At 39.9% G+C, this 24865-nt stretch overlaps 1 protein-coding gene across 1 annotated transcript in view; it reads left to right on the top strand.

Annotated features, from left to right (window-relative positions):
- The window catches only part of RNF152 (ring finger protein 152), a 103642-nt gene extending 86542 nt beyond the window's left edge, over window positions 1–17100 (top strand). Inside the window, exon 4 of the mRNA XM_030203174.1 lies at window positions 13383–17100. Within this exon, the coding sequence (XP_030059034.1) occupies window positions 13578–14189 (612 nt within the window). The 5' untranslated portion in view covers window positions 13383–13577 and the 3' untranslated portion in view covers window positions 14190–17100. The remainder of the gene's footprint in view (window positions 1–13382) is intronic.
- Window positions 17101–24865: the final 7765 nt, after the last annotated feature.

Below are 24865 nucleotides of genomic sequence, written 5' to 3'. Positions count from 1 at the left end.
CATGGACAGAGAGACACACCACTGGAGCATCCAGAGAAGGGAGATGGTGGTCGGTGCCTAGAACCAACCAATAAGCAGACATAGGAGCCCAAGTTTTAAACGTGATTGGGGGTCCTGAACTTCTCACAAATTATCTATAGTATGCCTCTCCCACTCAGTAGAGAAAAAAAAAAGAGAAAAAAAGAAAGCGAGAAGGAGAAAGTTTGTGATCAAAAGAAGACCTAGGGAAGCACTGAAAATTCCACCAATCGTTTTTCTCGCCCTACCTCATCTCAACACTAACAGTTTCCTCCCTTCCCAACTGCAGCCTATACTATACTGTCTTCTGCTACAAGTCTGGCTAATCCACAACATGCCACACTTCCCAGCCAGTTCCTAACTTTTTCCTGTTCTCCATATTATCCATGCTGTACATTCTTTCCCCTTCCTGTCTGATCTTTTCTTTCTCCTTTTTCCAACTTATCCTTTTTTGCCCATCCACTCTTTACCCCTTTCCTTTTTTTTTTTTTTCCACTTTCTTGCACAAGGAAAGTATGAATTTCATGGAGTGGAGGAATGGTCTAGTGGTTAGGGTGGAGGACTTTGGTCCTGGGGAACTGAGGAACTGAGTTTGATTTCCGGCACAGGTAGCTCCTTGTGACTCTGGGCAAGTCACTTCACCCTCCATTGCCTGCCACATTGAGCCTGCCATGAGTGGGAAAGCATGGGGTACAAATGTAACAAAAATAAAATATTTGGGGACATACTTAAATTTAAACTCGCATCCTACTGTGCTGTAAATCCTCTCAACTTCTTGACTTGATCTGACTGTCTTCTTCGATGTGGGAGGGGCGCTTGATGTGGTATACTTGGATTTCAGCAAAGCCTTTCACACAGTTCCGCACAGGCGACTGATAAATAAATTGAGTGCCCTCGGTATGGGACCTAGAGTAATGGATTGGGTTAAAAATTGGTTGACTGGTACGAGACAGAGGGTGGAGGTAAATGGAGCTTGCTCTGAAGAAAAGGATGTCGTCAGTGGAGTACCGCAGGGATCGGTCCTAGGGCCAGCTCTTTTTAACGTCTTTGTGAGCAATATTGCAGAGCGGCTGTCTGGTAAGGTTTGTCTCTTTGCGGATGATACTAAACTCTGCAACAGGGTGGACACCCTGGAGGGTGTGAATGACATGAGGAAGGACCTAGCAAAGCTAGAGGAATGGACCGATATTTGGCAACTAAGGTTTAATCCCAAAAAATGCAGGGTCATGCACTTGGGTTGCAAAAATCTGAGGGAACGGTACAGTATAGGGGGTGAAGTGCTTCAGTGTGCGAAGGAAGAGCGGGACTTGGGGTTTATTGTGTCTGATGACCTTAAAGCTTTCCAACAGGTAGGAAAAAGCGACAGCCAAAGCCAGAAGGATGCTTGGGTGCATAAAGAGAGGCATGACCAGCAGGAAAAAGGAGGTGATAGTGCCATTGTATAAGTCTCTGGTGAGGCCCCATTTGGAGTTCTGCATGCAGTTTTGGAGACCGCACCTATGGAAAGATATAAACAGGCTGGAGTCGGTCCAGAGGGTGGCTACGAAATTAGTAAACGGTCTTGAATGCAAAAATTATAGGGACAGGCTTATGAACATCAACATGTATACGCTGGAAGAGAGGAGGGAGAGAGGAGATATGATAGAAACGTTTAAATATCTCAAGGCCATTTATGTACAGGAAGAGAGCCTTTTTCAAATGAAGGAGAGCTCTGGAATGAGGGGGCATATGACAAAGTTAAGAGGGAATAGGCTTAGGAGTAACCTAAGGAAGTATTATTTCACAGTGGAGGTGGTGGAGTCTAGGACTGTTCCAGAATTTAAAAAGGCATGGGATAAGCATGTGGGATCGCTTAGGAACAGCTAGATTTGGGGGTTACAGAGGATGGGCAGACTGGATGGGTCATTTGGCCTTTATCTGCCGTCATGTTTCTGTTTCTATCTGTCCGAGTCCTGAAAGCACATTTCTTCTTCCACTGGTTGTCATGGGCCATTGCTGCTGGCATTATGATGCGATAGAGCAAGTATTGTGAGCTGTTTCTCCAAATAGGTGGTGGCTGGCAGAAGGACAGGTTGACAACTGATTGTTTTAACACACATCTGTAGGAAGAGAGGGAGCAATACCAATACAGGCATACTGGTCAGGTAAAAAGCTTCTTCTGTTTCTAGTGCTGCCTTTTATTATTATTATTATTATTATTATTATTATATATGTAATTGCATTCAATTATTTATCACTAATAATATAACCACATACCAACAGCTTTTGGCAGATTTAAACAAGAGAATTTTAAACAAAACTGGAAACAGAGGAGTCCTTTTACGAAAGTGTTAAATTTTGCAGTTACTGTGTCTTAGCACAAGAAATTAATGCAAATTTAACACAGTACCTACTGGGAAACATTTTCAGCATTTCTGCTGCAGGTCACACATCAAATGCCCATTAGCACGTGCTACCTAGGTCACAGTTAGCCTAGGAGTGGCCTGATTAGTGCAGTGGTCATTGATCCTGGCGCACTGGGTTGGGTTCCCTCTGCAGCTCCATTGCCCCATGCAATGCCCACTAGGGGCAGAGAAAGTACCTGCATATACCCCCAAATTCTAAATATCCCACCTTAATTTCCTTGAGGAAATCAAAGCATGTACCTTAGTTAATTAGCTAATTAATGCTGTTAATTGAATGTTAAGCAATTATCAGTACTAATTGGCATTAATTAAAAGATTTATGCACAAATTCGCTAAGTGTATTCTGTAACCTGGTATGTGTAAATTCTAAGTCGCATATTTGAAAATGGGTGTGACTATGGGCAGGGCATGGGAATTTCTAAAATCTATGCGCATTGTTATAGAATACACCTGATCTGCCCATAATTTAGGTGCCGGGATTTATGCCAAGTAAAACATGGCCTAAATGGACATGACCAAATTTGGTCGCATGGAGAGACGTTCAGTGTATTCTATATACCGTGTGGAAATTTTTAAACCTATTCTATAAAATTTAGGCACTTTTTTTTTCTTTACTGTGCAGGATTTTTCTGGTACCATATATAGAATCTAGCCTATAATGTGTACAGCACTGCGTACGCATAGTAGCGCTATAGAAATGATTAGGAGTGGTTAGAAGAGCCTCCTATTTAAGAAGCACTAAATGGACCTCCACTAACTAACTAACTAACTCTCCATGCCTATTCTCTGCTTATGTCCCTTATTACAAAATTTCTTTAACTTGCAAATTGGTGCATGCTAATTGTAAAAATAATGCAACGGCTGTTACCATGTATGTGTGTGTGCATGTGTGTGGTAGCAGCTAATAAATTGAAATTTTTTTTAATTTAAATCTTAAGCAGTACAAACACGCAAATAATATCAAGATCTTTCACATGTGCGGATATTTGGGTCCAAAGAAAATATGAGATATTCATGAACTCTGTCAACTGCCATATATTCCAACTTATCCAGAAACTAAATTATAAGTAACTCACAGTCCACTTTTATTTCCGCTTTCACCCTCCCCTCCCTCCCTCGCTAATCTTGGTGCTAAAATGTAAGAGCAATAAATTATATTTCTGCATTATTAGGTGAAAATTCAAATAAGACTGTAGAAGAGACCATAACTTATGGAATTGAAGTTCTTTATTATGCTTGATGGCTGTCATCTTCTCCATCAACAAGAGATATCTCAGTATATTTTTATCCATCTAATAAGGAAGGTGCAAAAATTAGTTTTCCATAATGTCACAGTTTCACACCTTGCCACAGTGAAACCAAAATACAATATTTTTTGAGACGTATTGAGTTGATGCATTAAGCACATAAGCACCGCCATACTGGGAAAAGACCAAGGGTCCATCAAGCCCAGAGTCCTGTCTCTGACAGCGGCCAATCCAGGCTTCAAGAACCCGGCAAAACCCATTTAGAAGACAGTTTCAGAGTATAAGCCCATTTAGAAGGTTTTAACTGATCCAGAAAGTTTGTCTTTGACACCATTTCAGAAAGGGAGAATGATTGCACTCTCCCACCACATGTGTATATAGAAGCCTTGGCAGATGCACTTTCTCCAACAAAGAACACTTTGTTTTCTCTTCTATTGTCTAGTTGGAGTAAGGTACCATCACAATAAAACTTTGAAATTATGTTCCTTAATCTTTACTGATATTGACATTTTATAGTTATTATGTTATATTTCTTCCCATTTGTCTTTGTTCCAGGTCACATTCAAATCACATTCCCAGGCATGCATATATATCTTGGTTTATTAAAGTCATAAGCACATAAGCACCGCCATACTGGGAAAAGACCAAGGGTCCATCAAGCCCAGCATCCTGTCTCTGACAGCAGCCAATCCAAGCTTCAAGAACCTGTCAACCCCCACCCCCAAAAAAAAAAAAAAAAAAAAAATAAAACAACAATAATGTTCATTGGACTTTTCCTTCAGGAATCTGTCCAAACCCCCCTTAGCTCCGTAAGGCCAGCTGCTGCTACCACATTCTCCGGCAATGAGTTCCAGAGTCAACTACACGCTGAGTAAAGAAAAACCTTCTCCTATTTGTTTTAAATTTACCATATTCTAGCTTCAACTTGTGTCCCCTGGTTCTATTATTGTTTGAAAGTGTAAACAAACGCTTATAGTGCTGAAATTAGTTCTTTAGATCCTTGATAAAGGAACCATAAATGCTCCAAAGGATACCAATCTCTAGTAAGGGTATCTTTCACCCTTCATCCAGTCAACTATGTCTCAGCTGCAGATAGTGATAAAAGTCCCTCCTGCCTAAGTGAAATTCTTTTTATGATTTACTCAAAAGATTTTAATCTATGTTGTTCAAACAGCTGATACATTCTACAAAGGCCTTTCTGCTCCCAACTTGTGAAGCGAACGCCCTGTTGCATAACCTTTTCAACTAGTACTGACCGCAGAGGGGTTAAGCACGATTTACACTCTTTACCCCATTGAACAAAGATTTGTGTACATCATGCTTGTAATATATTTCTGGTGTGTGTATGGGTTGGAGGTCAACATCAGGCTCTGTTTTGGAACAGAATTCCATGGTAGATCCCTTGAGTCCGTGTTCTGATAATAGAACTGTTCAATTTGCACATAAGTTTTTTTTTTTTATCTCCCCACTTGTGTCCTGTCCCATAAAGGCAAAACTCCTAAATGTCCCAAGTCCTGTTTCTGTGTCAAGAGTTTTAGGGGCCCTTTTACAAAGCTGCATATGCGTCTACGCGTGCCAAAATGGAGTTGCCGCTCGACTACCGCGTGGTTCTTGGGGTAATTTCATTGTTGGCGCGCGTCCGATACACGTGTCTGAAAAATATTTTTTATTTTCGGGCGCACGTAACTGATGCACGCCAAGTGGCATTTGATGCGCGGTCATTAGTGGCGGTAAGGTCTCAGACTCAAAATGGACGTGCAGCAATTTTGATTTTGTCACACGTCCATTTTCGGCAAAAAAAGGCCTTTTTTACAGGCGTACTAAAAAATGTATCGGTGCACGCTCAAATACCGCTCCTACACTACCGCAAGCCATTTTTCAGCGTGCCTTTGTAAAAGGACCCCTTAGTTATTCTAGGCCTACGATTATTCCATATAAAATTGTACATCATCGTCTGCCAGTGAAGGAATCATAACAGGTAAAGATTGAAAAAAAAATAAAATTTAGGTAATGCATTCACTTTGATTATCATCATGAAAATTCCACTCTAGACCATTCCTGTAAATCTGTTCTGATCTTACTGACTAAAGGTAGGTAGTTAGCTGCAAACAAGTTGTGTGGGTTCTGAGTGACATGACTTCCTAGGTATTTCAGTTTGTAAGATACATATTTAAAGGGGAAATTATCTTTAATCGCTTTCCATTCATGTTCATCTATATTAATATTCATTGTTTTGGTTTTATCCAAATTGGCTTTAAACCCTGAAGGCAGACCTTAAGCTTGCATTCCCCTCATAAACACGGGGAGAGTCATACGGTGTTTAGTTATGGATGGATATTTTATGGGAGGCCTTACCAATTGTTATTCCTGCAATATCTTCAAGGTGTTTTATTCTTTGTGCAAAAGATTCCATTACAAGGGCAAACAATAGGGGGGACATGGGACACCCCTGTCTAATGCCCCTACTCAAGCTAAAGTATTCCTCATTAACTTTTAAGCATGCTCGAGGGTTATTATAGTTTGATCCAGTGTAAATAGCCAGGCCCAATTTTTTCCAATACTTGAAACATAAAGCACAGTGGACACAGTCAAATACTTTCTCAGCATCTACTGCTAAGAATAATGCATGTTGCTGACCTGTCCTGGCTGCCCAGGCTAGATGCAATACTTTCTTAATGTTATCAGTTGTTGTTAACCTGATGTAAATCCTGCATGATCTGGGTTAATAATGTGAGGCAGACTAAGCTTAAGCAGTTGGCTAGGATTTTAGACAAAATTTTTAAATCCACATTTATTAGTGAAATAGGGCGGTATGATCCACAAGAAGTGCGGTCCTGCCCTGGTTTATGTAAGATTGTTATTCCTGCTGTATTCATAGTTGCAGGGAGTTGACTGATTCTTTTACAGCTATTAAATATTCTAATAGGAGCCAAATGCATCAAAATGGTTTTATAAAAAGCGTTGAGTACCCTTCTAGATCCGAAGCTTTTCCCGCGGGTAGTTTTATAGTGGAAGCTAATTCAGAAAAAAAATAGTCTCCTCATCTAACTTTTTAACCCTTTCTTCTTGTAATTTGGGTAGCTGGATTTCTGAGAGATAATTGAGAAATGCTTTTAGAGTCTATTGAACTATCTTGTGCATTCAGTTCTTGATAAAACTAAATCGTTTTTGGATAAATTCTTTCTGGTAGAGAAGATCATCAGTGTTGCCGTGGATTTTAGTAATATGATAATGCAATTGAATCTTTTTTAAATTTAGATGCCAAAGGTTTACCCAATTTATTACCCCATTCATAATGTTGTTGAGCAATTTTTAATTGATGGACAATATTAGCTAGCCTCTCCTCTTGTAGTCTGTCTCTAAGTCTTTCAGCTTTTTGTCTAAATAGTTGTGATCCAGAGGGTCAAAATTTGTTGTCTAAATGCTTAGTGGTTCTTTTACCAAGGTAATGGATTTAGCGCATGCTAAATGATAACATGCCCATTATATTTATCATTCAGCGTGCACTAAATCTGTTAGCACACCTTAGTAAAAGGAGCCCTTAATTTGTTGTAATGTCACCTTCTTTAGCCTGCTTATCCTTTTTTGATTCTAGATCTCCAATTGAAAAATATGCCTCTAATAATTGATTTCAGTCCTTCCCAAAGGATTAGATCTTCTACATCTCCCGTATCAATAAATTCCAAGTAGTCCAGTATTGTTTTTCTATCTCTTCCATGACTTCTTTATGTTTCAAAAGACTTTCATTCAATTTCCAAAATTTCCTAGGATTAGTGTCCTCTTTCAAATCAAAATCTACCATTATAGCGTCATGGCATGGTCTGATCATGGTTTCATAGAACTGGATTTAATTTTTTGAAGCCAAAATGGATCAGCTAAAGCATGTCTATACAGGAATGAGAATCATGCACCCTTGAATAAAATGTAAAATCTTTAGTGGAAGGATTATTTATTCTCCATAGATCTCTACATTTGTAGTCTTATAGCAAACTATGAAGGACTTTCTTAACTCCTTTAGGGTGGTGGGGTTTAGATGATAAGACAATCTATCTGAGGGTTTGAAAAAAAGATTAAAATCCCCCCATTAGTATATTTCTCTTAGTGTGTGTATGTAATACTTTCCTAATCTGTTCCAGAAAGTCTTTTTGATTATTGTTGGGAGCGTATAAATTTAATAAAGAAAACTACCTGTCCCTGAATTTCTCCTGTGATCATAAGAATCCTTCCCTCCTTATCCTTGGTATGTTCTACAAGTTGCCATACTAAGTCATGATGAATCATTATGGCCACCCCTCTCTTTTTTGACTTCCGTTCGTAGAGCTTGTATAGATATGGGGATAGGAGGTAGGTTGCAATAGGTATTCTGTACTGGACAACAAATGTGTTTCTTGTATAAATGCTATGCCCAAGCATAGTTGTAGAAGTTCCCTATAAAGCAGACCTTGCTTATTTGGGGAGTTTAAGCCCTTTACAAGGTTTGGACAAGTTCCTGGAGGAAAAGTCCACAGTTTGTTATTGAGACAGACATGGGGAAGCAACTGCTTGCCCCAGGATTGGTAGCATGGAATGTTGCTACTAATTGGGTTTCTGCCAGGTACTTGTGACCTGGCTTGGCCACTGTTTGGAAACAGGATACTAGGCTGGATGGACCATTGGTCTGACCCAGTATGGCTACTCTTATGTTCTTATGTGCATTAATAGAACCTATTTTTATAGTATTACCAGACATCTAAATGCAATATTGGACTATAACTAAAGTACCATGTCAGTCTCCAAAAACAATAAAAAAGTGAAACACCAAACTCTTCTATTTGAGTGACTTTGCTTAAGATTGACACATCCCGCTCCCTTCTTGTCCCTCTCCCTATCCATTGTGTACTACACCTCTCCTTCGGCATGATGAGGGAAATCTGCTAGATGGAATAGCAGACCAGTGGTGCTCAGATCCATATAAATGTCCCCAAAACAAAAGAGCAAAAAAAAAAAAAATATATATATATATATTTGGACAAGTATGCAATAAATACTGCCTACTGTTTAGTTTATTTGAGCTTGATATACTACCCTTCAAGGCAATCAGAGCGGTGTACAATAAAAACCATCATAAAAGAAAAGAACTCCATTACACTGTAAAAGAATAGAACAGGGAAAGCATATATAACGAATAGTAATACAGTTCTAATCTAAGATTTGTACACCACACTACTCTCAGCTTGAGGATCAAGGCGGTTCACATACAAGAAACCCATAATAACATGAGGAATTACATGAAATTAAAAATAATTTAAAAAAAACTAAATATTTATCAAATAAAAAAAAGTTGTCAACCTTCTGCATAATTGCATATAGTTTACCTCTAAGCGAATACACGATGGCAGTGCATTCCAAGTCAGCAAGATGTTAACAGAATGTTAGCCTGTAAACAGCCTTACCAGCAGGCTTCTTCTGAGAGCATCCTCCTTCGAGAAGTGTATATACAACAGGTTATTCCCACTAGGGGATCTCTCTCATCTCTCTTGAGCACCCATATTTAAGTCTTTAGCTTTAACCTTTAGCTTTTGGTCAGAGAGTCTCGCAAGCCTCACTGCTCCACCCTTTCTTTGCCATCAAGCTTTAGAAGAAGATTTGGGTGTCTTCTTCAGATGTCCCTTGACTCCCTCTGGAAGATTCAGGACTGCACCAGTTGTCGCCAAGATTCATCCCATGTGTGTGCTCTCCTGGTGTTACTATTGATGGTAAAAATCAGGGTGAAAGGGTAGGCCCATTTGTATTTGATGTTCTTTGTGTGCAGGAAAGAAGTAACAAGTCGGAGATCTTTGTGCTTATGAAGTGTAAGCGCCGATATATCCTGATAGCTCTCTAAGTGAATATCTTTCCAAGTGATTGGCCTCATTTTCCTTGCTGCAGCCATTATGCGCTCTTTTAAGCTAGTTAGTCAAACACACAATGATGTCCCTGGATTGATTGTTTCGTTGGGGGCCAAATGTTGTGTGTACCCTGTCAATCTTTATAGTATCCGCCATCACTGCTGTATATGAAGTATCCCCTAGCACATAGAGTGCTAATTCTTTAAGTACCTTTAAGTAACACATTAATATCAATGTTAATGGAATGAAAGGAGGAGTGAAGATCTTCAATAACCTTCTCACACTGGGCCACACAGTTTTCCAGCTCAGTTTGGCTTTCCCCAGAGCATTAATTTCTTTTTTTTAGATCCGCTACTGCCCCTCGGATGTCGTATCGGATCATATGGAGCTCTTTTTAAAAAAAAATTCTAGCAACCATTGATGGATTTTAGCAGTCTGCTCACTCTATAGTTGAATGTTCTCATCAGAGCTGAGAACGTCATCCGCGTTGGACTCCAGGGCTGCCATTCTACTAGTTACTGCGTCTGTGGCTCACTTTCTTTTCCCGCTAGTGAACCCAGAACTGTACTGTTGTACAACTCAAGTCTGATTTTTTTCTTATTCGCCATCTGTTAATATAGCGCCTACTGTGTTCAAAATATTTCTGGTTGCGATTTGTACAGGGGGAATGATGATAAATGAAGATCATCTAGCTAGACGGAGCTCTAGCCCAAAGCTGCCATTCCCATTGCTGATGTCACTTCCTCCCTAATATATACCAATTTGTGAGTTAAACCTCTAGACTCTATGTAGGTCACCCATAGTTGGGTGAGCACAAACTAATTAGCTAAACAGGTAAGAAAAATCAATTATTGGCATTAACAAACAATTGGTAGTAATAAAAACTTATGCTTGGATTTGCCTTATGCCATATTCTAAAATATGCACACCTAAATTTCATAGTACAGAGGGGAGTGGCCATGGGAGGGGCATGAGTGGGTCAAGGGCATTTCCAGAATTTCAGTGCAGTATTATAGAATGCGTGCATTGTGCACCTGTCATCAGCAGGGCACAGGCATTTACACCAGTCTTTGGCAGTCAAATACTCACACTAATCTCGTATTCTGTAAAGGTTGTTTCACGCAGAATGCCCCTTACAGAATACTAGCTTAGTGCAAATCATCCCGATACCTAACTTTGGGATGCCACTTATTGAGTTTCCCCTTAAGTACCTAACGCTCTTTAGTTTTAAAGGGCTCCAAAGAAGGGATTTCCATCAGAGACAAAGAAAACAGGAGCCCTGTGTATTTCCATATGGCAGACACAGAGGAGTTTTCAAGGCAGCCATTTAAAGTCATCTGACAACCAGCTCCTCCTCACCCTCTAAAAAGATATAGCAGGCTTACTTCTAGGAATTTTGCAGAGCCTCCCCTTCTCTGTTTGTTCTATCCAAACCCACTTTACTATCGATATTTTAGTTCTACCTTCTTCCTTCTTTAGTCGTGTCCTGTCATTTTTAGTTGTGTCTTGTCTCTTTTAAGCTTTTGAACCTATCACTTTTTGTATTAGACTGTAGAGAGGTGTGTTAGCCATGTTAGTCCACTCTTAAAGGTTATCAATAGAAATCAAACAAAATATGGAAAAGAAACATGGAAAAGAAAATAAGATACCTTTTTTATTGGACATAACTTAATACATTTCTTGATTAGCTTTCGAAGGTTGCCCTTCTTCGTCAGATCGGAAATAAGCAAATGTGGTAGCAGATAGTATATATAAGAGAAACATCAAAGCATTACTTTGACAGTCTGACAGAGTGGGAGGGTGGGGGTATGCATGGGGACATCAAAGCATTTCATTGATATTCTAACAGAATGGGTGTTGGTAGGTGAGAGGAGGGTAATAAACAGAGAAATACAGCTTTATGGTTTATAATGGGTTAGAAAACCCAGATCCTTATTAAGTCCTGTTTGTTGTGTGTCAAAATATTCAATCATTCTTATTTCAAAGGTGTTACGTTCCTGTATTGTTTTAAAATTACCTTTCAGTATTCTTACTGTGAAATCACTGGTGCAGTGTTCTGGTCTTGTGAAGTGTTGGCCCACAGAGGTGGGGTCTTGACTGGCACCGGCTATTTTCATGTGATGTCTGTGCAGATTGAATCTTGTCTTAAGCATCTGGCCTGTTTCTCCAATATAGCATCCCTCGTTACATTTTTTACACTGAATGATATATACCACATTGGAAGATGAGCATGTAGAACTACAGCCACTACTCCAGGAAGATGAATTACTGAAAGAGATATTCCCATCCCCACCAGTGCTGGCCTTCTGAAAGCCACCAAATTTAAAACACAAGCTGATCAGAAGTAAACTTCCAACACAGACGGAAAAAGAAAAGGGCAGGTTTCCGTGTAACACAGCCAGCTGCAATGTATGCCAGAACATTTCACAAGACCCCACAGTCATTCACAAAGGAAAAATATTCAACATAAAGGACTATTTTACATGCTCATCTTCCAATGTGGTATATATCATTCAGTGTAAAAAATGTAATGAAGGATGCTATATTGGAGAAACAGGCCAGATGCTTAAGACAAGATTCAATCTGCACAGACATCACATGAAAATAGCCTGTGCCAGTCAAGCCCCCACCCCTGTGGGCCAACACAAGACCAGAACACTGCACCAGTGATTTCACAGTAAGAATACTGAAAGGTAATTTTAAAACAATACAGGAACGTAAGACCTTTGAAATAAGAATGATTGAATATTTTGACACACAATAAACAGGACTTAATAAGGATCTGGGTTTTCTAACCCATTATAAACCATAAGCTGTATTTCTCTGTTTATTACCCTCCTCTCACCTACCAACACCCATTCTGTTAGAATATCAATGAAATGCTTTGATGTCCCCATGCATACCCCCACCCTCCCACTCTGTCAGACTGTCAAAGTAATGCTTTGATGTTTCTTTTATATATACTGTCTGCTACCACATTTGCTTATTTCCGATCTGACGAAGAAGGGCAACCTTCGAAAGCTAAACATAGTAAACATAGTAGATGACAGCAGAAAAAGACCTGTACGGTCCATCCAGTCTGCCCAAGAAGATAAATTCATATGTGCTACTTTTTTATTTGTACTGTCCTCTTCAGTGCACAGACCGTATAAGTCTGCCCAGCACTATCCCCGCCTCCCAACTACCAGTCTCGCCTCCCAAGAAATGTATTAAGTTATGTCCAATAAAAAAGGTATCATCTTATTTTCTTTTCCATGTTTTATTTTGTTTGATTTCTATTGATAACCTGTATTAGACTGTAAACTGCCCTGAAGGTTCCCATAAGGCAGGGTAGCAAATATTAAACTTGGAAACTAGGAATTTGAGGATTAATTTTATCAAGGAATTTTGCCTAGGAATGATGCCTCTCCCGACAACAAAATTTCTTGAGTAAGTCAAGCAGTTTATGTATGGGGTCTGGGATATGTACAAACAGCTGCATAATAGTGGATGCAGTGAAGCTTAGGATTTATGGTCCTACCATTTCCTACCTGAAGGCTAGATTTGTACTAAAGCGATTGAAGATTCAGTTTGACTTTATTCCTCCTTTCACGGTTTTATGGTTTGAAACTGGGGCCAGGGGAGGAGGATGGTCTGATGTGAAAAGGCTAAAAATATTACACTTGGAAAACTCTCTGTGCTCTAAATTTTGTGCTGCTAGCTCAGTTTTCACTGGAATCGGCATTAAATTTGTCTGACTTCCATTTTTCAGCATTATAAGATCATCTTTTGTTTTCCTATATTTTTTTTGACTCCTACAATTCATTTATTTCATTTTAGCTTTCATTTTCTTTTTCTCTTCACAGGTATTGAAAGCGCTGAGTCAGATGCTTGCTTGCAGACATCCCAGCTATTCTCCACCAGTGGACACGAGGAAGGAAGGAACAGTAGTCAAAGAAAGGCACCCTGAGCTAGAAGCGTGGACTTCCCGTTGACCCCAACCCGGTTCAGCAGCAAGGTTCTATAAAGAAGTGATTTTGTGTTTATGAACTAAGGTTGCAATGGAGACTCTTTCCCAGGACTCTCTGCTGGAATGCCAAATTTGTTTCAATTATTATAGTCCTCGGCGGAGGCCTAAGTTGTTGGACTGCAATCATACCTGCTGCTCTGTCTGCCTTCAGCAGATGAGAGCCAGCCATAAAGATCTGAGGTGTCCATGGTGCCGAGGTGTCACAAAATTGCCACCGGGATTTTCTGTGTCTCAGCTACCCGATGACCCAGATATTGTTGGAGTTGTTGCAATTCCTCATACTTCAGAAAGCACCCCTGTGTTCATCAAACTTCCCAGCAATGGATGCTATATGCTTCCCCTCCCTCTCTCAAAGGAGAGAGCACTGTTACCAGGAGACATTGGTTGCCGTCTCTTACCGGGCAGCCAGCAAAAATCTGTTACTGTGGTGACCGTGCCGGTGGAGCAGCAGCCTTTGGAAGGTGGGATCCCACAGGAAGTAGGAGATGAGGAGCAAGACAGGAGAGGTGTAGTCAAAAGCTCCACCTGGTCAGGGGTGTGCACTGTCATCTTGGTGGCCTGCGTCTTGGTCTTCCTATTGGGCATCGTCCTCCACAACATGTCGTGCATTTCCAAACGCTTCACTGTGATTTCTTGCGGCTGATGTACTGCTGAAGTACTTCTATGTGCCAGCTAAGGGCTGCAAAGATAATGATTGAGTTGGAAAGGAGGTGATGCAGCACAGTATATTAAAAAAAAATAATAATCTAGAGCACTTGGCAGGAGTCAGCAGCTTGATAGCACCAAACAAGTAAAAGATTGTAATGTGAGCTATTAGCAGGGCATACTTGTAGAGTAATTTGTAATAGGTATCTCTAATGGCAAAAGAATTGAAGAAGATCGCATGCATCACCATAGTCCTGTGTCAAATGATCTGTACTTTGTAAGGGTTTATCACATTTTGAAATGAAGAGACTCTTCTTAGCTGGTGCTATTACACCAGTTGGTAAAACATGATTGGTAACACAGTAGGCTAAAATCAAAACTACGTACAAGTAGATTGTCTCTCACACAGACACACGAACCTAGAGTTTTACAGTCCCCAATCCTTTTTTAGATGAGGAGAGAACTTGTAAATTTTCCATCCAGCTTAGATTGTTGTTTTCTTAAGTACTATGAAACTGCACACAGAAAAAGCGAACACTGGAAAATAGTTTTTGAAAGTTGATGCTTTACACAATCATGCGTGTATGTCTTTGTCTGGTATTTCCATTTTGTTTCACCTTGGAAGCTGTTCATGGAGTAATAAAATTGGGTGAAATGGGGAAGGAGCATGTGGGTAGGCAGAGAGAACTAATCCAGTTTTAGCCATTTCACACAATAGTAAGAATCTTGATATCCTGTATTACACATGTTTGGTGTTAGGGCTTAAAATGTTCTTAGCTTGTCGATTCTGAAAGCTGGTTCCTTTCTAGGGATTGTTGAGAAGATATGCTGCAGTAATGTCACATGGAAATAATCAGCCTTGCAAAGACCGTAGAATCTGTTTGTTTGTTTTTTTCAGAATCTGGCTCCTTTTGGTTGGGGGGGTGTTTCATTGTTCAGTTTAAATTTGGTGAGAATGTGCCATTTTTCTCTTCCTATTAATTTGAACAGTTGATGATTACATAAAAAGAAAAAGCAGAATCTTGGTTTATTTGCTAATTCAAAGACTATAGGTTATATTCAGTAAGTACGAACCTCTTGTACACCATAAACATTTACAATGGGTTCAGCTGAACACCAGCTTGGGTGCTTGAACATGAACCTGCACATCTTTTTCTCCCCCCAGGTGTCATGTTTCATTTCCTATAATATCTCTGGTACACATTTTTAAGAACCTACAGAACATGAAAACAATGAATCGGAGACATACCATGTCAGATGACACATGGATTGTGCAAGGGTATATGCAGTGAATGCAAAGAACCCTTTCACAAGAGACAATTTACCTTATCACTAGCATAGGCAATGTCATCTACTTGTGAAGGTGACAAGAACTAGCAGTTCAGAGCTGGGGTAATTTCAGATTTCATCTGACTCTCTTCAATGGATCTTAAGCACACATGGAACTGGAGGGTAATGAGCTACGTACAATCACATTCCCTGAATTAGAGCAGTGTGGTACCTACCTTCATTTATTGGTAGCTTTAACCTTGTGTCTCCCTAGTAGGAAGTATCCATCCCTCAGTAGCAATTGAGGAAGATATTTGTAAATGCATACACATTCAAGTCTAAGGTGAGATAATAGGTTTTCACAGTATTGTATTAATGGCTTAGGTATCATGTTAGCACAATCCATATTTTACTATGTTCTACAATCTATTGTTTTGCTAATAATGATTTCCTGCTGGGTTTTATTTCCACATTCAGCCCAGCTCTTCCTGTTGCAGTGAGACAAATCAAAACACTTTGCTGTTTCCCAGTGGGAACTGGAAATGCTTGTTCTTTTTCTTTTGTTTTGCTCTTCCAGTGTCATTAGGACTGTAGCTTTTCTATGAAAGCAGATCATTATGAGGCCACTATCTTACTGATTATACATTTGCATGTTGACAGCAGATTAAGGTGATGACTTGCCACCTAGGTTAACAGATTTCTCTACAGGTATTTTTGGCAAATTCTGCAAGTGGTGTAGCTGATAGGCAGCTAGGCAAGTGGTACAAACTAATTGCTGTACTCAGAGTGAAAACGTTCTAGGACACGAAAGTCAGAATTTTATTTTTTTAAGTATTAGACCTCTCTTGAAGACACTTGCTATCTAGAATTGAATATTGAGACTCGGTTGTGTATGGCTTTCATCTTGACTGGATTGTGGGGTTGTGTTCTTGAATGTCCGCCAGCTTTCCTTGAGATGGTAGTACAATTCTTCCAGGTAGGAGAATGGAGTTTGCAATGAAACATGTTAAGGCTGGGCATTAGTTAAGGAATATGACCCTGCATGTTGATGTTATTTTAATCCCCATCACTCTTAGAAGGAGTTCTGTTGATTTGTTGGGTAGCAGAGTTATTTTCCTCTTTTGACTAAGTCATGTTTTATCCTCTTGTTTTTCTTGCTTTTTGAAGCATTGTCCCTTGATGAATACTGTCATGATTTTGCTTCGCTATACTGTTTTGTCTCCCAAAAATGACAGGTGCCTTGGTGCTTAGAGGTATCTGGAGTTTCATGCAACTCGGTAGGAAATGTGAAGGCTTGCTATGAACGTGCTGCACAGTGCATAAGAACAGAAGAAACAGACATAGCCAGCTGTTCCTTTCCCATCTCCTCTTACAGAAGAATAAACTATGGCACACAATTAAAAAAATAAATAATGGGATATTATTCTTTTACTCCAGCTGAAAGCCTCTGCAGTCCAAACTGAAGGATCTTTGGTGGGCATTTTAGAAAGAACAGTGATTGCTTTGTTAATTGTACATTATGAGGGGTAATTCTGGAACAGTATGTGTATATATAGGTACTTATTCTAGAAAGGAACATAGGTGCCTACGTTCCCTTATAGAATACAAGAATAACCAGGTATTTGCATGTATTCACTTAGGAGCCCTTTTTCTAAGCCGCGTAGGCGCCTACAGGTGCCCAACGTGCATAAATTTTGAGTTACCATCTGGCTACCGCATGGCCCTTTGCTATAATTTCAATTTTGACGTGCGTCTGCTACGTGCACCGGAAAATATTTTTATTTTCTGGTGTACGTGTAGTAATTGGCATTTTACGCACATAGACCATTACTGCCCGAGACCTTACCGCTAGGTCAATGGCTGGTGCTATGGTCTCAGACCCAAAATGGGCGCGGCAATTTTAATTTTGCCGCACGTCCATTTTGGCAAAAATTTTAAAAAGACGTTTTTTTTTTTTACAGGTGCACTGAAAAATGATTCTCCACATGCTCAAAACACGCATCTACTCTACCGAAGGCCATTTTTCAGTGTGCCTTTGTAAAAGGGCCCCTTAGGTACAAGCACTTATGCTAGCTACAGATCTGAAGTATGAGTGTCTAAGTGCCAACGATACACATCATTATAGTATTCCAGTGGTTCCCAAACCTGGTCCTGGAGTCACCCCAGCCAGTCAGGTTTTCAATATTATCCACACAGAATATTCATGAAACAGATTAGTATGAAGTGTAGGCAGTGCATGCAAATCTCTCTCTCATGAACATTCAGTGTGGATATCCTGAATACCTGACTGACTGGGGTGCCTCCAGGACCAGGTTTGGGAACCACTGTAGTATTCTAGAAGTACTTGCGTAATTCTGCGTTACACCCATGGGCATGCCCACTTGTAGCATTCACGCTGGGTAAGATATATTTGTGTTTACAGAATTGCCCAAATGTCAAAAAAAGCTTAACTTATACAGACACTAGGCTCGCTTTTTTTGACATTTGGGTGATTACATGGGCTCCAAGCGAGCTTCCCCTTTGCTTTTGTTACTTAGGTATTTACAGAATTGCACATAGGCGTGATCTGGCATGTATACACACATGTGTGCACATATATGTTACTAATCTGTACACATGTAACTGGCATGAAAATGTTAGTGCCAACTCTGTAGGGTTATTCCCTAAGGATTTTGTTCACACCTTTTTCAGTAGTAGATCAAGGTGGGTTACATTCAGGTACTCTGGATATTTGTCCCAGAAGGGCTCACAATCTAAGTTTGTACCTGAGGCAATGGAGGCTAATGATTATCACGAGGGCCGCCGGGCCTGGGGTAGGGCCGCCGCTGCCCCCCCCCCAACAATCATCTCCACTGCCGCACTCCCCCCCACCAGATCACTGTCACAACTGCAATGCAAATACCTTGGCTTGCAAGGGATCCAGAGGCCATGTCAGCAGAAGAGGTCTTCCTCCAGTGCTGCTCTTCACTCTGCTGATTGCCTGCCCCCTGCAGCTCCGTTTTCTCTCAGCGCATGCTCAGTTTCAAAACTGAGCATGCATGGCCTGAGAGGAAAAGCAGCCACTTATCAAGCTGTGGGCAGTATGAAGAGCAACACTGAAGGAAGAACTGCAGTGTTTGCTCCTCCGGGTCCTTCCCAGCCTCCAAGGGGGGGCCCAGTGCCGGAGTTTTCTCTTTCCTGCTCCTATCAGGACGTGATTACCCGGGTCCCGTCAGGAGCAGGAGAGAGAGAGACCCCAGTGCTGGGCCCCCCTTGGAGGCCCAGGCCGGGGAATTTTGCCCCCCACCCCCTCTTGGCGGCCCTGACCTTCACAAGATGCAGTCTCTGCCCATGTCCCTCCCTCTTTTGTGTGAGCTGTTTAATGCAGGAAATGGGGAGTATGTACAGTCAGTCAAATAACACACAACACAAATAACTGTGGTGCAACAAAGGCCACAGCTTTATTACAAACCAGAGGCATTCAACCTTAATTTTCAATAACTGAACAAATCAATTGTTTTGTCCCTTTTCCAGTCCCATATAAACATGTGCAATCAAACACATGAGTAGGCGGTATCATCCTAGCCTTCACAAATTTCACATCAACATTTTAAGCCATCCCAAATTCCTGCAGTGACACCAAGTTGTTCAGGTCAAACGCCATATATTTACTAGATAAATTTTACAGGTCTCCCGCGGTAATGTCTGAGAACCTGGGCCATCCATGTTCAGTATTCCAAATCCAATTCTTATTTGACTGGAACTCTAAAGAGCCACAATCCCCAGCTGCCAAAAGCTGTGACAAAACCCTTCCCTCAAATCATTATAAATAGTTACAAGAACGGGGCAGGAAAACCTCCTTCCTCACCAAATCTAAACTGAAACAAAAGCCTGCCAATATGTCCAAAGAGCTGTTGGACACACCTCCACCAATCAACTTCCTCCTCCCCTCTGATTGTTCCTAATAAGTTTGGTTGCACATTCCTGACATGCAGCTCCACATTAAGCACCCCCAGTTCAGTTTGAAGCTTTATTCTTACTACACGCCATTACAATGCTGTGTTTACATGTTAGCATGTGGTAATTCCCTCATTAAACAGCTAGGTTCCTTTTACTAAGCCATGAAAGCATCTACATGAGCCAAAATGGAGTTACTGCCAGACTACCGCTTGGCTCTTGCAGTGATTTCATTTTCGGCGTGCGTCTGATACACGCATCTGAAAAATATTTTTTATTTTCATGCGCGCGTAATGGATGCGAGACAAGTGGCATTTGGCACACATAGGTCATTACTGTCTGGTTACCATGTGAGTCTTTACCGGCAGGTCAATGGCTGGCGGCAAGGTCTCAGACCCAAAATGGACGCATGGCAATTTTCATTTTGCTGCACATCCATTTTTGGCAAAAAAAGAGGCCTTTTACAGGCGCGCTAAAAATGGATCGGCATACACCCAAAACCCGCGCTTACACTACCACAAGCCATTTTTCAGTGTGCCTTTGTAAAAGGACCCCTAAGCTCTTCTAAGTCTTCAGTGTTAGGTGTGTTGGAATAGTGCCTCGAGAAAGAGGAGAATTCCTTGGTTTGTTTAAGATCTCTGCAGAACACACACATTCATTTATGTAACAGTGCAGATCGCATCTCTTCATAAGCTTTATAGGGAAACAGCATGAGAATATTTCAGAGATGGTGAGGTACATGAACTTTTAAAACTTCCAGTTAACTGGCCACGCCAGTCTATAATAACAAAAATGACATGAGTAACATATTTATTGAGACTTAAGCTTATGAGGACAAGAGTCGTGCCTCTGATGAAATGGACTCTTTTCCTTGACAGTTTATGACACAATAAATCTGTTCGTTTGTAAAAGTGCCATGCCACATAAACTTTCAAGAAGAAATAGTTTCCTTCTTTTACCACGATACCCCCCCCCCCCCCCCCCCCCCAGTAGCCCAGGCACTAGAGGATCAGATTGTGCCTGCACAGGGAAGCCAGTCTGAGTCCAAGAAACTCCTGTACAGTATGGAAAAGATATGAGTTTAAGATTAATATAGTTTAGTTTATTTACTTATAATCTGTCTCTATCTAAGCAGAGCACATAAAAATATACACAATCTATAAACAAGTGTTGTGATACAACCAAACATTAAAACACATAGTTCACAGAAAACAGTATACAATATTCCATCTACATATTTCAAAACCCCACCACCCTTTCTCAAACAACCCATTACCAACTACTATGTACATATTCATACTCAACATCATATCATTAACCTACTGTTTCAAGATGTCCTTCAGTGACACACCCTAACAAACAGGGTAATGCTTCAGTGCTTCAGATTGGCAGAGCTGCTTGTGACCTCCTTCCAGGAAGATAACATCATGGCTAAAAGAGGGACCCTATGAAATGCAAATCACCAGTGGGGGCTGTGCGGGTACCTACAGTCATCGTCGTTTGATTGGCACTGCTCACCCCCATATATAAAAAGGCCCAAAACATTTTTTTTAAGTTCTTTAACTCATCTTGGTGAGTTGTAAAAGCTTTGTTTAATGTAGGGGTTTAATAAAGGGTTAGATTAACATTTTTTCAGCACACTCCAGTATTCCAGCAGACTGTTGCTGCCTTGGCCTGCCATCTGTGAAATGACATTGCTTGCTTCTAGTCTAAACAAGACTGGCACAGACTTGTAACTAGATTTGGGCAGGAGATTGGAACTGTATATGCTACAAATAATGAGGGCAGTTTTGCCATAAACAGAGCCTGCTACATCAGATGCCTTTGGTTAGCCATCTGGGTAGTGCAAACCTCTCTAGCAAAGTCCTGTAGGCAGAGCACTGTCCAGATTAAATACCATGCTATCAGACAGTGCTTAAATTCACTTCTGCCTGTTCCTCTCCCCATCCCCTCCACCTTCAGCTTAGGTTGCCTTATCTCTCCCTGCTTTTGTCATCACAACAGAAATTAACCCCTGAATTCTGAAAAAGTTGCTAAAAATTGCAAGCACAATTTAATTACGAGATAATTAGCACTAATAATTGGGCTCTATCAATTATCGGTGCTAATTGGCTTCAATTAGAAATTACACATGTAAATTTAGGTGCCAAAATTATGCGTGGGTCCAAAAAGGGGGTGCAGTCATGGGCGGATCAGGGGCATTCCTTTCATTTAAAGGGGATCTGAGTCTAATTTAAGCACAGGGATTTACACCAGGGTTTTGTTAGTGTAAATGGTTGCACCTAAAGGTAGTCGTGGTTCCCAGTACTACACACAAAGATATATTTATCCACTCCTACCCTAGCTGAGATAATATTTAACCATCTCTCTGACCTCTTGTGCAACTTTCTTGAAATTAGTCACCCTATTCTCTAAGTCCTCTTACCTATCTATATGTTCCATCTTTGCTTTTGACAGTGGTTCCCAAACCTAGTCCTGGAGGCACCCCAAACAAAGCAAACTCAGGGTGGAAGAAAGCCAAGTCCAAGTGACCAGCCCAAACACAGAAGGTGGAAAAGCCTTCTTCAGGGGTCTAAAAACATATAAAGTTAAAATCAATATACAAATGAAAATAAAAACAAGGATAAAGATTAAATAAATACACAGCAATACAGGCTACAAGAATATATAAAAAATATATAAGCTGCAAAAATTAATAGAAAAAGTAGAATATAGAATTAAAGAAATAAAAATTAAGAAATTAAAAATAAAACATAAAATTAGAATCCAAAAAACCCACAATAAGAATAAAAAGAACATATATAAAGATCAAAAAATAAATGTGATATATTTAAAAATAATATTTCATTTAAAAATAATACATTTAAACAAATTTTTAAGAAATAAAATAATGGAGATATTAATAATACACAATTATAATTTGTCACAATTTGGCATCCCAACCAGTCAGGTTTTCAGGATATTCACAAGGAATATTCATGAAATAGGTTTGCATGCAATGGAGGCTGTGCATGCAAATCTCTTTCATTAATATTCATTGTAGGTGTCCTGAAAACCTGACTGGCTGGGGTGCCTCCAGGACCAGGTTTCGGAATAACTGGCTTTTATCTTATGCTGTCTATTAAAATTACGTATTGTGTTGACATTGTAAGTAGTATACCATGCCATACTTTGTACTGTTATTGGAATATTTTTCCTGCTCTAATTGCCTATTGCTCTTGTTTGATCTATTCTTACTGTACAGCGCCTTGAGTGAATTCCTTCAAAAAGGCAATAAACAAATCCTAATAAATATTCTGTAAACAACACATAACTTTGAGTGCTGTTTATAGAATATGACTTAGCTCTTTTTTTTGTGCCAATTTTTTAGGTGCCATTTACAGGATTTAGTCCTAAATGTAGAAGAATGCTAGATCTCCTTTTGGTCAAAATGGGCCACATCCTTGACTTAGTAGTGGGTGGTGGTGGTGGGGATTGAAAAGATAGGGAGGCACCCATTCCCTTTCTAAATATCTCAGCTGTTTGGAGATACAGAGCCCAGTGTCTTATGCTGCAGTGGTCTGGACAATAAAAATCAGGCAGTAGTACTTCTTCCCAGAGCAGGGAGCGCCATGTGCAATCCTAATGAGACATGTTTATGCTAACGATGCCATCTGCAGCCTGCCACTTCCATTAGCACCCCTCATCATCCAATGACAGGAAGAACTGAAAGCATTTTACCATCTGAGATAGTTATTGTGGTTAAAAATATAAAAGAGAAACATGGAAATGCAAAAGGAAGTTATTTGCTGAAGTGTAAATATGATATTTTTGTGACTTAATTTTCCAAAACCTTATTTTTAAAAATAGACATGAGTTAAAAGCACAATTGATTTTTTTTCCTCTGTTAGTGTTTCATTTTAGCTCATTAAAGCATAAACATGACATTTTCAGGACTTTTAGATGCAAGCAACAAACAAAAACATTTTTTCTTAATGTCAAAAATATGCATAATTCATTTTTTCTTTGCTGTTTTTCTGCTTAGTTCTAAAAAGAAATATTTCTATTCTGAGTGTCATCAAAATACAAAAAAAAAAATCATAGTTACAGATGGGGAGGGACGTCATGATAATATGGCATTGGTGATTCTTTTTAGGTTGCTTTATTTTTTTAAATCTCCCAAGTCTTTTCTCAATAAGATGACCATCTAGGTCCTTCTGTTGTCTCAAAACCTACAAAGAATTGAATTTTCTCCAGGGCCTTCACAACTGAACTCAGCGTGCAATAAAAATGACAGCGTGGAAAACAAAAGTCTGAAATATGAAGTTAGGTTATTGATATAGGATACAGTAGAGCACTGAATGGATTTTGCTTTACCAGATCAAAATGAAAATTAGCAAAAAAAAAAAAAAAACAATTCTCACAGACTATTATATGGTCTCTGCTGATTAAAGTGCAGTTTGATATCCCTTAGTCTGATCCCTCTATGTACCACTCTGTATCTTACCTCCCAAATACTCAAAGCAAGAATATTCAAGCTGTGTAAATTGTCTTTTGCAAGTGATGACTGTAAAGAAATAAGGGGCATGTTTATTACCTAACTCTGTACAGGAGTTTATGGTAGTCTTTTACTTAGGTGCGCTGGTATTTTTAGTGCCTGTTCCAGAGACGAAAGCGGTAGAACTAGAGGACATGAAATGAGGTTGAAGGGGGGCAGACTCAAGAAAATCAGACTGGGTTTAGACAGTCACATAGTACAGAGACAGCCCTTATTGGCCTCACTATTGTTGTCATTCAATATAACTTTGATCAGGATAAAACAGTGGGCCTTCTATTATTAAACCTATCAGTTGCAATTTGTTCTCATAGATCATGGACTTCTTCTTTGTAGGCTATAGGATATCAATCTTACTGATAATGTACTCAACTGTTTTTGTTCCTGTTTGTCTGGCTGAACAAATACAGCTCTGGCAGAATGTATAATCCCAGCCTAATGTTCTCCCATTTGGTGTCCCTCAGGGCTCCATAATGGCCCCAATTTTTTAAAAATATTTATATGTCCCCTTTCCTAGGTCTCATTCAGTCCCTTGTCCTAAACCGTTAATGGACTAGATTCTATATATGACGCCTAAAAAATCAGCGCCAAAACCCCCACCTAGGTGTATTCTATAAAGTACACCTAAATTTAGAATATGCCTAAATTTCCACATGGTTTATAGAATACGCCAAGCGCCCATCCGTGTGACTAAATTTATTTGCATGCAGTTACGCCAAGTAAATGGTGTAAATGCCGATGCCTAAATCAGGCACGGATCTGGTGTATTCTAGAACAACACGCATAGATTATAGAAACGCCCATGGCTATGCCCCCTCTCAACTATGCAACTTAGAATATACACACATCATATTATAGAATATGCTTAGACAGTTGAGCATGTAAATTCTAATGCCAATTACTGTCAATTGCTTGTTAATTGGCAATTATTGGTG

The sequence above is a fragment of the Microcaecilia unicolor genome, chromosome 1, assembly GCF_901765095.1.
Source record: "Microcaecilia unicolor chromosome 1, aMicUni1.1, whole genome shotgun sequence".
Taxonomy (NCBI): Eukaryota; Metazoa; Chordata; class Amphibia; order Gymnophiona; family Siphonopidae; genus Microcaecilia; species Microcaecilia unicolor.
This window is presented reverse-complemented; position numbering and strand designations above follow the sequence as displayed.